The 12372-nt window shown below is 45.1% G+C and overlaps 1 protein-coding gene across 1 annotated transcript; it reads right to left on the bottom strand.

The window, feature by feature from the left end:
* Nucleotides 1-7727: 7727 nt before the first annotated feature.
* On the bottom strand, nucleotides 7728-12293 carry SF3B4 (splicing factor 3b subunit 4). Its single transcript, XM_030846382.3, has 6 exons — nucleotides 12198-12293; nucleotides 11595-11723; nucleotides 10799-11341; nucleotides 10025-10231; nucleotides 8335-8508; nucleotides 7728-8131 (listed from the first exon to the last, which is right to left on the bottom strand). The coding sequence occupies exons 1-6, from the start codon at nucleotides 12229-12231 to the stop codon at nucleotides 7944-7946; spliced, it is 1275 nt and encodes a 424-aa protein (XP_030702242.1). The 5' UTR covers nucleotides 12232-12293; the 3' UTR covers nucleotides 7728-7943.
* Between the last annotated feature and the right edge of the window lie 79 nt (nucleotides 12294-12372).

Genomic DNA, 12372 nt, shown 5'->3' with positions numbered 1-12372 from the left:
TTCTATCCCGAACTGCCAGAGGCAGAAACTCCTGGATCCCTGCCATCTCCTTCCAGAAACAGTCCAGATTATTTCCAATGCAGACCTCCCTGTCCTCCATTCTGCTGGCGACAGCAGAGTTTGGAGAAGCTGAAGCGGTTTAACAGGCCTGACCAAGTGGGCATCTCCCTTTCCATTTATTTGCTCCAATGACTCAAAAAAGAACTCCCTCAGTACTCTTCCCCACTTACTACACACACACACACACACACACACACACACACACACACACACCCACACTTCTGCTTCCAGGGCAAGAAGGAGTGACACACACACACACACACACACACACACACCACACTTCTGCTTCCAGGGCAAGAAGGAGTGAATTGGTTTCAATTCTTTCCTTTATCTTTCCTTTGCCCCTGTACCAGTAACCTGGGCTTAGAGATCCAAGTCATACCACTTGGTGAAATCTTTGCTCCAGAGTGCAGGAGCAGGGTGCTTTGGGGATGTTCATACTGAATGTGTCTACCTATTCTAGGTAAGGTCTTGGGTTATCTACACAGAACACTGACCAGGGGCTCTGACTTGGGTTCTCACTTCCAATAAGCTATGGGCTCTTGGTCCAGTTCTCTGCCTCTCTGAACCTCAGTTTTCTCATCTGGAAAATGAGGGTCTTGGACTAGATGCTGTATCGGATCCCTTTTATATTTAATAGTATGTGATTCTGTTTTCCTAAACATGGAGGTTTCAAAATGCTGGGATATGTTACATGGAGAGGGCTGGCAGGCTGTGTCCCAAGCAACCTGACAGATGGCATTTGTGGTGTTGAATTTACCACTGACAAGGATGTGGGCCTTTGGAGTTTCGCATACTCCAAAGCTACATCTTGGAAATACTGTTTTTTGCCAACAAACTTTATAATTTACTAAAATATAAAACCATAATACATAAGCATAATTTACAGTGAGAAATTTAACTGTCACTCAGACTGAAGGAAAACTCATGTCTGCATGTCCAGCACATTTTCTCCCTTAAACCAAATCAGAATAATAATGTCAACATATAAATGCACAATGACATAACTGAACAGGAGTAGTTGTATCTTTAATGGCATCTGGCCATCCCCAGCAAGGAGTCGTGCCAATGGGTTCAGAAAACTCTTCTTTGGCTACGGTTCTCCACCCCTATCTCTTAAGCTATGGGCAGCCTTGCCAATGCTCCTGGACTACTCTAACTCTGCTAGTTAAGGCACTCTTTCCAGGATGGCTCTTGGAAAGGCTGTGCCCACGTGGGCCTCATGGACTCTCCCTTTACTGGCTAGCATTCACTGCTGACCTCTCTTCAGGTTGACATATTCCTTATTGAAATACGTTAATATTTTCAATTAGGTCATAGCCAAGTCCTGCTGGCAGGGAGCCATCTCTTCTCTTTAAGGTTACTTTGCATACTCTCTACTTACCCATTACTAAAATAGAAATCTTGTACTCTTAGAGAGAAAGGTTGTATATACTTTTCAAGTTCTGAGGAAAGACCATCATTTTTCCCTAGAACCAAGGACCCATGCACCTCACCAGCTACTCCTTCACAGGCCCCTTTTCTGGGTCCATTAACATTAGAGTTCCTTAGGGGCTCAGTCCCGGGCCTGTCTCTGCGTCCACCTACTCTCTCTTCTCCTTGATCACTTCAGGTAGACCCAGGACCTTAATGCTGCCTATATGCTATTAATTCCCACATTTCTATCTCCAGTCCAGACCTTTCCACCAAACTCAGAATCACCATCTGTCAATTCAACATCATCACATGGGTATCTAAAAACCATCTCAAACCTAACAGACCATAAACAAACTTCTGAACGAGTTCCTCATCTTTTTACCAAGGTGTTCAGGCCAAAAACCTTACAGTCATCCTTGTTTCCTTTCTTTCTCTCTTCCCTACATCAGCAAGTCTGGTTGGCCCTACCTTCAAAATCTATTCTGTATCTACCACTTCTCCACCACTGCCTTAGTCTAAGCCACCATCATCTCCTTCCTTAGCTACTGCAACAGCCTCCTAACTGGTTTCCCTACTTCCAATCTTGCTTACTTAAAACCCATTATTCTCAGCAGTCAGGGTGATCCTTTAAAAATAAATCAAATCTGATCCAACAAATATGCTCCCAAGAGAAATGAGTGCGTATGTCCCATAAAAAGACAAGTATTTTTATAGCAGCTTTATCCATAATAGTCAAAAACTTCAAATGTCTATCAGCCAAAGAATGGTTAAACCTGGATAAACAAATTGTGGCAGCCAAAGAATGGTTAAACCTGGATAAACAAACTGTGGTATATTCATATAGGAAATACTATGTAACAAACTTAAAAGACAGAACTATTATATACAACGGCATAAAAAGATCTCACAAAATATTGAACAAAAGAAGCCAGGGCTTCCCTGGTGGCGCAGTGGTTGAGAGTCTGCCTGCCGATGCAGGGGACGCGGGTTCATGCCCCAGTCCGGGAGGATCCCTCGTGCCGCAGAGCAGCTGGGCCTGTGAGCCATGGCCGCTGAGCCTGCGCATCCGGAGCCTGTGCTCTACAGCGGGAGAGGCCACAACAGTGAGAGGCCCGTGTACCGCAAAAAAAAAAACCCAGACCAAGAGTACACACTTTATGATTTCATTTATGTAAAGTTCAAGAAAAAGCAAATTAATCTACTGTGAGAGAAAATAGTGGTTACATGGTGGGAATGTGCTACATTTAAACCTAAATGGTGGCTAAAAGGGTGCATACAGATGTAAAAATACACTTAAGATCTGTGTGTCTTTCTGAATGTATTTTATACTGCAAATTTTTAAAAAAAGCTTTAATGAGATTTTTCATTCTCCTTTCCTCAGATCCTCCAATGCTTCCCATTATACTAAAAATTAAATCCAAATTCCTAACCAAGATCTAAAAAGCTGTGCATGTTCTGGCCCCTACCTGCTCCCTCCAACCCTCTTTCCTAGGTCTCTCCCAGGCTTCAACTCTGCTTTACCTTCACTGGTCTCCCTGCTGTGCCTCCAACATGCCCACATCTGAGGACCTGGGCACTGGGAGTCCTGCTGCCACTGCTGGGAACTAGTCTAGACTTGCTCTTACCTCCCCCCACCAGACAGCTCTCCTCCACAAATGGCTTAAATTGGGTGTGGGAAATAAAATTATGGAGCAGAAGGTGATCAATAAGTGTACAGTAATCATGGTTAACATTGTTAGAGCATTTACCTGACTTGGGCACTTTTCTGACCAGTTACATTGATTAACTCACCCCACCTCCTCATTAACCTATGAGATGATCACCATTTACAGATGAAATTGAGGCACTGATTAGTTAAGTAGTAACTTGATATAATCACACAACTCAAAAGTGGCAAAACTAGGATTTGAACCAAGGCAATATAGATGCAGAGCTCTTATTCATTTTAAATGCATCCATTTTAAGTGTATAGTTCCATGTGTTTTAACAAATGTATACACCCATGTAAGCAACCTTTTGATCAAGATAAAGAACATTGCCCCTAAAAGTTCCCTTGTGCCCTTCTGCGGTCCATCTCCCCATCCTTGGCAACCACTAATCTCCTTTCTGTCACCGTAGATTAGATTTGTCTATTCTAGAGTTTTATATAAGTAGATTCATACAGTATATAGGTCTCTGGCTTCATAGCTCTGGGTTTCAGAGCTTTCCAGGGTTTTTAACCACTGCCTTATACTACTTCGTGGTGTAGCTTCTTTCACCACTTACCTATCAAACTGGCTACTCCTCAGGACTTCCCTGGCAGTCCAGTGGTTAAGACTCTGTGCTTCCACTGCAGGGAGCACGGGTTCGATCCCTGGTCAGGGAACTAAAGATCCCACATGCTGTGTGGCATGCCAAAAAAAGTTTTTTTAAATGGCTACTCCTCAACATCAGCCACCCATCTATATCCTATCACTGCTTTTACGCACGCCACTCCAAGCACACGAGATTGTCAGAATGGGGAGTGTAAAGAGGGACAAAACAAGGTCAGTGACAGCCCCTCTAAGATACCATAAAGTTCCAGTGAGAGAGGCTAACAAGTGAAGCACCAAAATTCCTATCCTTGAAGAGCTTATAATCCAGTTAAAGAGAGGGGATAGCTTATATATAAAGCCAGTAAGTCACAAAGCAAAAAATTCATTCATTCAACAAGGACTTATTCAGTAAATATAAAATAGTATAATGTGACTAAGCAATTGGCTCTGGAGTTCAGACAGATCTTACTTCATCTACCACTTCTTAGCATGTGACCTTGGTCAAGTAAATTAGTATCAGTTTCCTGATCTTAAAATTGGCATAACAGCAAAATCTACCTAAGGGGTTGTTTTGAGGATTAATTGAGATAATGCATACAAAACACTTAGTACAGTACCTGGCACATAGTAAAAGTTCAATAAATATTAGCCATTATTTTTACAATTATTGTATATGTTAGGCACCTTTCAACACTCTCGGGAGATAGAGATTAACAGAATGAGATTCATTAAAGGTTCTTAAGGGATTCAGTTTAGTGCAGGGATACTTAGACCGGGATCCATGAAACTTCTGGAATTTTTGCTTCAGGATATTGGATATATATGCATGTATGTATTTTTTCTTGGGTAGGGTCCACAGCTTTTGTCATATTCTCAAAGGACTGTCCCATGACCTACAAAACACTGAGAACCCATCGTCTGGAGCATGCATTCTCAATGGGGGTGGTATCGCCCCCCCCCACACAAGAAGTCAAAAATTGGTTCAGGGATGGGAATCTTAGATATTACAATGTTTATGTCCTTCCAAAGGGCCATAGTACATATGCAGAGACACAGAATATTGGTGATATTAAAATTTCATGCATAGGGGGAGGGCAATTAGGAAAAAATGTCAGAGGATGGGCAAACACTAAAAAACAAACAGATGTGCAAACTGAAGTACCTAAGTGTACAAGCAATACTAGCTCTGTTCAGAGAATTGCTGAGTACTAGAGTCTGAAAGAACCAGAGGGTGGAGAGATAAAGGAGAGTTTAGGGGAGTCAAACTCAGTGAGTAGTGGAGGCACTCAAGAATCACTGAACGAAGAAAAGCTCAGAGATTCTGAGAATGAATGCCTGAGAAAAAAAGTGGCTCCAAAGAGAGAAGTAGGGAATTCAGCAAAGGCACTAATTTATTCCATGGTGTGAATTCATCAACACGATATCAGATAACAGCAGAAAATACCGCATAGGGGGAGTTCCCTGGTGGCCTAGTGGTTAGGATTCTGGGCTTCCACTGCCGTGGCCCAGGTTCAATCCCTGGTCGGGGAAGTGAGATCTCAGAAGAGTCCATTCATTTGATAGGTAACCTGAAGACAGAAAGGACACAGAGACTGAAAAAACCCTCCCACCACCTGGGGCTGCTTCAGTGCTGTGCCGGGTTCCAAGTGCTCCTGGGACCTCAGCTTATGACCACATACAGCAGAACTCTGAAATTACGAGGTCAGTTTGTCCCATTATGACTCAGAAGACCGGCATCCAGTCATGATGTGAAATATCACATCTAATCTTCCAAGTTTTTTTTTGGCTGCACCATGCCGCATGCGGGATCTTAGTTCCCCAACCAGGTATCGAACCCATGCCCCCTACAGTGGAAGCGGAGAGTCTTAGCCACTGGACTACCAGAGAAGTCCTTCCCCCAAGCTTTTGACATATGGAATCAGACATCCACTAGACGACCCAACCTGCATATCTCACAACACCCCTCAAAGTTGGCATATCCAAAACTGAACCTATCGTTTTTATCCTGCCCCCCTAAATTCTTCCTGCTGCATACTCTCATCCTTGATGCCACCCTCCCCTTCATTCACTGTATCCTATCTAATACCAAGTCCTAATTTGCCTTTTAAATATCTCCCCACTGCATCTCTCCCTTTCCTTCCCTACTTGTCACAGCCCTCATTTAGCCCTCATCTCTCACCTGAATTGTTGCCAGATGCATAACTTGTTACCTTGCCCCCAGTCTTCATCTCCCCCACATCTACTTTCTACAGTGCAACCATGGTTCTAAAACACCAATTTGTCATCCCCTTGCTTAAATCCCTACTGTGGCTTCCCATCATGGATAGCAACTTCCCAACCAGTGTGCCTTGACAATGATGCTCAGTTATTAATTCCCTCAGCACTTTGGACTGCTAGGCAGGGCCTGGGATCGCTAGAATTCTTAAGCCAATAGCCTCGAGCCTAAAGAACCCTCCTCTCTTTACCTCAGTGTGTTGCTTGAAATGGTTCTGTGCCCTGATGTGAAAAAGGGCTGAGAAGCACTGATCTTTGGGAGCTCCCTAACTGGCTCTGACCTCATCCCACCTCCAGCACAGAACAGTGTTATTAGCTTTAGCGAATTACATACCATGTTACTCGTCAATCTCTGCTTCTGCTCAGAAACATCCCATCCACCTGGAATGAGCTTCCCTTCATCTTTGTCTGAGAAGCTTCTAACCTTCCTTTAAGATTATATTCAAGTATCACTTTTTTTCCAGGAAGTTTTCATGCCAGGACTTCCATGCCAGGTTAGATACCCTTCCTTACGCTCCCCAAAATATTTTGTTTCCTATGTGTCAGTCTACCCCCTCGGTAATGATCAGACAGCAGAACCACCTTGCTCATCTTTGCATCTTCAGCGGCCACCAGCATGGAGCCCTTGTATGTACGTTACATGAATGAGAATGATGCAAGAGAACGAGAGAGCTAGGCTCACCTTTTCTTTCCTAGAGTTTAGTTCGTGGTTACGTAAGAGCTTCAGAGAAGGGGGTGATATAACAGGATTAAATGTGGCAAAGAACAGAATAGGCCATTGGATTCGGTCTAGTTACTGCTCTAGTTACTGAAAGTCTGAGCACAGATTTAAATATGATGGAAATCAGGTCTGGAAGGACTGAGAATGAGGAAAAAATAGGAATAAGATACAAATCCCTTACCCAAGATACCTGGTGGTATGAAGAATGAAAGAAAATGACGGCTTACTGAGTTCCTACTGTCCCATTTCAATTGTTTTGCAATCATTTAAGACATTTATATGGTTCCAAAGAAAACCACATTAACATAGTACACTCGGAGAAATCCAGTTTCCTCCATATCCCTTCCCTTCCCCCAGTGGTAACAACTTCCATTAGTTTTTGGTTTATCCTTCCATTTTTAAAATATAGACAAATGTATATATTACGTGTCACCCCTTAGATAAGGAAACACACTATACATTGTGTTCTGCGTGTTAGTTTCCTCACTTAACATATCCTGGAGCTCTCTCCAAACAGTATGTAGAGTCTCCCTCATTCCTTTTTTACTGCTGCTCAGTACTCTACTGTATAGATTTACCAGTTTATTCCACCATTCCCTTACTGATGGATACGTGAGTTGTTTCCAATCTACTGGTATTACAGATAGTGCTGCAATGAATAGCTTTGTGTATGTTACTTTATATTTTTGCCATCATATCTCCAGGAACTTTACTTCTGTTCTCACTTAATACTCACAATAACCGATGCCATGGATACTGGGTCTCCATCTTATGTATAAGCTTGATGTAAGGAAACAGCTGCTGTAGTACACAGCAGTCCAGCAACTGCAACAGCACATTACAGAGTAAGCCCTTAAAACATGGAATAAACACCCTCACTCCTACCTTACCATTCTTCTCCCAATATACGTCTCTTCTTAGAGAAAAAGAAGTTATTTTGCCAAGTTAAACACCACAAAGAATAAACAAGGAGTTTAGTTTTATTTTCTCTGTGCATTTGCAAAACACTTAGGACTGACACAGAAAAAAATAAAACCTCCTGTGAAAAAAATTACACTTACAAAAGGAGGCCTGAGAGGGATTAGCGCCTTAGTCCCTGGGAGCTACAGCAACTCTGATTGGTCCAAGGAAGTGAACAGATATTGGGAGGCTATAACAAGAGGAAAGGCAACGAGAAATCACTGAGGGAGAGGGCCTCGAAGTGGGCCTCGAGGGGGAACTGGAGGCCGGGGAGTGGGTCTGGGTGGAGGGAGGGGCCCCCGCTGGTAGCCATAGGGTGGAGGTCGTGGAGGGCCAGTGTATCCATGAGGGGGCATCAGTGGAGGAGGTCCACGCATGCCATGCGGAGGCATAGGACCTGGGTGACCTGCAGGAAGAAAAGGAAAACTTAGTACAAACAAGAAACAGGAGACAGTTCACACTGGGACAATGCAGAGAGAGGACAGACAGGGAGACAGTGAAAAGAAATCTAAGAAAGAAAAGTAAGGAAGTGCAGTGGATAAGAGGTGTGACAAAAGAAGCTGCAAGAATGCCACGTGAGGATGAGGGAGGTGGCTACAGCCTACTCACCCATGGGAGAGCCGAACGGAGGCCCTCGGGGGGGCATGCCCATTGGAGGAGGTCCAGGATGAGGCATTCCAGGTGGTGGTCGGGGTGGTGGCTGCCCCCCAGAGCCAGGGGGCCCAGCATGGGGGTGTCCTAAGCCATGAGGGCCATGGTGGGCCAGCTGCATCTGAGACATCCCTATGAGAACAAAACAGACACAAAGAGAAAGGAGACAAAAGGAAGTTAGACAAGAGGGCAAAGAAAACGAGACAGGAAGAGAAGAAAATGGAGAAGCAAGTGACATCAGGAAGAAGAGCATGGAAAATAAGGCTGGTAAAAAGTGCCCTTATCCTTGACTCCATTCCAAGAGAACAAACCAACCAACTACCCAATCAACTCCCTGCCCCCTGCAGCTCACTTGCTCCTTCCATGATTTAGGCACTGTAATAGTGCTGCAACAGTACATAACAAATGGCGTGATTATTCTACGGAGTAGGATTTGGGAAGGTAACAGAGATGCTGTCTGAGCGAAGATCTAATTCTAAAGGATGAAAAGGAATTTTTCAGGTGGACAGCAGAATGGGAACAGAATATTCCAGGCAGAAAAGATTAGCATGTGCAAAGCACGTGGATGATCAACAGCATAGTATGTGAAAGGAAATCCAGTAACTCAGTCATCAGGAGCAGCGTGCAGTCATAGGAGTAAGGGGAAGGAGCCAGATGGTGAAAAGCCTAGAATGCTACGGCAGTGAGTTTGGGTTTCACTCTGTAGATAAAAGGGAGCAACACAAGAATTTTGAGCAAGGGTGTGTGAACATCTGTATTTTAGAAAAATTACTCTGTGGAAGTCGATGAAAGGTAGACATAATTAGAGTCAAAGTGTCAGGATATTACTACAATAAATTAGGTGTGAAATAATGAGGATATGACAGCCTGAACTAGGGCACTGGCCTAGTGGAGGTCGATGCCAGATATAAATAAGACTTGGTATTAAGAGTGGGGTGACAGGGAATAGTCAAACATAACTCCTAGATTTCTGAATCAAGCACCTGAAAACAAAGAAAACTAGAGAAAGAATAGGTTTGAAGGGGAATGGCAGAAGAATGGAGCTGTCCATTAAACACCAAGATTAAGGGTATGGAATGTTAATAACCATGGAACAGAGATACAGATCTAGGAGGCATCAGTGTACAAATAATGGAACTATGCAGAAAAGAGAGCCAAACACAAAAACCTAGGTACAAGCAGAGAAAAAGGAACCCATTAAGGTGGATGAGATTAAGGATTCAGAGAGATAGATGGAGAATCCAGAAAAATCAAAAGAGACAAGATTTTCAAACAGGAGGACATGGCCAGTTTCAAGTATAGCAAAGGTCAAACCAGATAAGGAGCAGAAGTGTCCCCTAGACCTGGCAATTAGGTCACTGCTTTTGGGTGGAATTCAGAGGAGAGAATGGAAGTAAAAGTTAAGGAAACAAAAAATAGCAAGTATAGTTATACTCTTTGGTAAAACTGAAATAAGAAATGAAGACAGGGTGGTAGTTGTTAAAGTAAACAGAGTAAAGTATCTTGTATTTACTTTTACAAAAGAATGTCTGAAAGAAAGGAGAACTCTGGGACTATTTATTATTGCTGAAGGACAAAGAGCAGCAGCATAAGTGGTGATAGAGCTCCTCTACCAACATTCCTCTCCTTCCCAGCAAAGAACACCCACCTGGATGGGGCATCCCACCCGGTGGGAATGGGTGAGGATGTGAGTGTCCATGTCCAGGATGTCCAGCCCCTGGGGTTCCTGCTGATGGGGGGCCATGTCCTCCAGCTCCAGGAGGCATAGGTGGTGGGGGCATGGCTGGGGGTATCCCAGGTGGAAGGGCTCCAGGAGGCGGTACTGGTGGTGGGAAGGAGCCAGGAGGAGGCATGCCTATAGAGAAAATGTAAAAAGAGTTAATGACAGTGAGAAGAGAGTGCCTTTAGAGAGCCTGTTCCAATCTGGCCTCTCCAAGAAGGATGAGCTCTTTCCTCCTCCTCCCAGCTCTCTAAAGTCAGAAGCAATGCTAGATGACTCAAACAACACCTTCTGGAGAAACTCAACAACTTGCTTCCCTCCACAATCATCCCTCCACAATCACCCCTCAGTCCCTTTCTTATCACTTACTGACTCAATGTTCTTCCCTTTCCAGGTTCTTTTTCCTTCTCCTTACCTGCCAGCCCCCCAACCCAAGACAAACAAGTTTTTTTTGTTTGTTTGTTTTTGTTTTTTGTGGTACACAGGCCTCTCACTGTTGTGGCCTCTCCCGTTGCAGAGCACAGGCCACAGACTCCGGACACACAGGCTCAGCGGCCATGGCTCACGGGCCTAGCCGCTCCGCGGCATGTGGGATCTTCCCGGACCAGGGCACCAACCCATGTCCCCTGCATCGGCAGGCGGACTCTCAACCACTGCACCAACAGGGAAGCCCCCAAACATATTTTTTATCAAAAGCTTTACCTGGTGGAGGAAGCCCAGACCCCAGTGATGATACCACAGGATTCGGAGCAGAGGGTGGAGGGGGTGCATCTGCAAACAGTTGATGAGGGCGGTCAGCCTGGGAGAGTGGGTTCTGTGCTGCCAGAAGTCGTTCAGCGGCTGAGCCATGGCGTTCACCTTTGGAGTCCTTCTTGAAAGCATAGGACACGGTGATTGGGCGGTTACAGAGGTACTGCCCATTCATGGCCTCAATCGCTGCATCCGAAGCATCAAATGAAGCAAAATTAATAAAGGCATAACCTTTGGAGTTGCCTGTGTCAGGGTCCCGCATAATCTTGGGGGTTTGTAAGATGACCCCAAAGGCGCTAAAAGTATCATAAAGCAACTTCTCATCGATCTCTGGGTCCAGGTTCCCAATGAAAATGTTGGCCCCCACATCCAGGTTTTTGTTGTGAGCTGATGCCTTGTTCACCCGTATTGGTTTCCCATAGAGTTTGATCATGTTCATGATCTTAATGGCATAGTCAGCATCTTCCTCACTCAAGAATTCCACAAAGCCATAGCCTGGGGGAGTGGAAAGAAGAGGTTAACAAGTGATTCCAAATGAGGTATAACTCATTTGCCTTCTGAAGCACAAAGAACAAGAAATAATAATCTCACTTCAACTGAGAATGGTTCCAGAAACAAACTGTGAGTTAGGCTTAAGAGAAAAAAATCCTTAGTTTGCTCATTCCAAGACAGCTATGAATACTGCTGGGGGCCTCCTGGAGCAGCCTGTCCCCTCAAAACATAACTGCAATTCTTGCCATGTACTCACCTTGGTGCTGACCAGTGACTCTATCCTTTGGCATGTGGGTGTTGACTACTGGCCCTGCCTGGAGAAATAGCTCCCACAGCAGTGGTTCGCTAACCTTCTCATCGAGGCCCCCCACATACACAGTGGCATCTGGAGGACAGGATTAGGAGGTTAGGGCAGAGATGAGAGGAGATAGGGAGGTAACGGGAACATGAAGATGGAACCCAGGCGGGGGATTTGGGGGTTGAGACAGGGTATAGGAGCAAAGAGGGAAAGAGAGAGAGAAAAAAAAAAGACGTTAGCTTAAGCCCTTACACCTCCTCCTTTCCAGAAAACAGATAAACTTCTTAAGTCTAACTTAGAGTTCTAGAGCAAATTCACTTCGTAACTTTTCTTTTTCTTTTTTTTTTTTTTTTTTGAGTGGGAAGGCAGCAGGGGATTGGACATAGCATCACACCTACAGGCCTCAGCCTGCACCCGTCCATCCCGTCCCCAGCAGGCATCGGGGTAGGTCTGGCACCCTTCGGAACGGCCCAATCTCCCGCCCCGGAGGAAACACTGCTAGCCCTAATCGGGGCCCCCCAAACTCCCTGAGTTCATTCCGGGCTTGTCCCCTCCAGTCACCCTGGTTCCGCTCGGAGATCGGCCCGGCCGCCATGGCGAAACAACTCCCGCCGTCTCCAGACAACGATCCCGCCCCCTGACCTCAGTCACAACTTCCACTTCCGGGGCGAAAGCTGACGTGAGGCGGTGGGCGGGCCCTAGGCAGGGGAGGAGCCGGAAGCGGCCGCGGCCATCT

The sequence above is a fragment of the Globicephala melas genome, chromosome 1, assembly GCF_963455315.2.
Source record: "Globicephala melas chromosome 1, mGloMel1.2, whole genome shotgun sequence".
NCBI classification, from domain to species: Eukaryota; Metazoa; Chordata; class Mammalia; order Artiodactyla; family Delphinidae; genus Globicephala; species Globicephala melas.
This window is presented reverse-complemented; position numbering and strand designations above follow the sequence as displayed.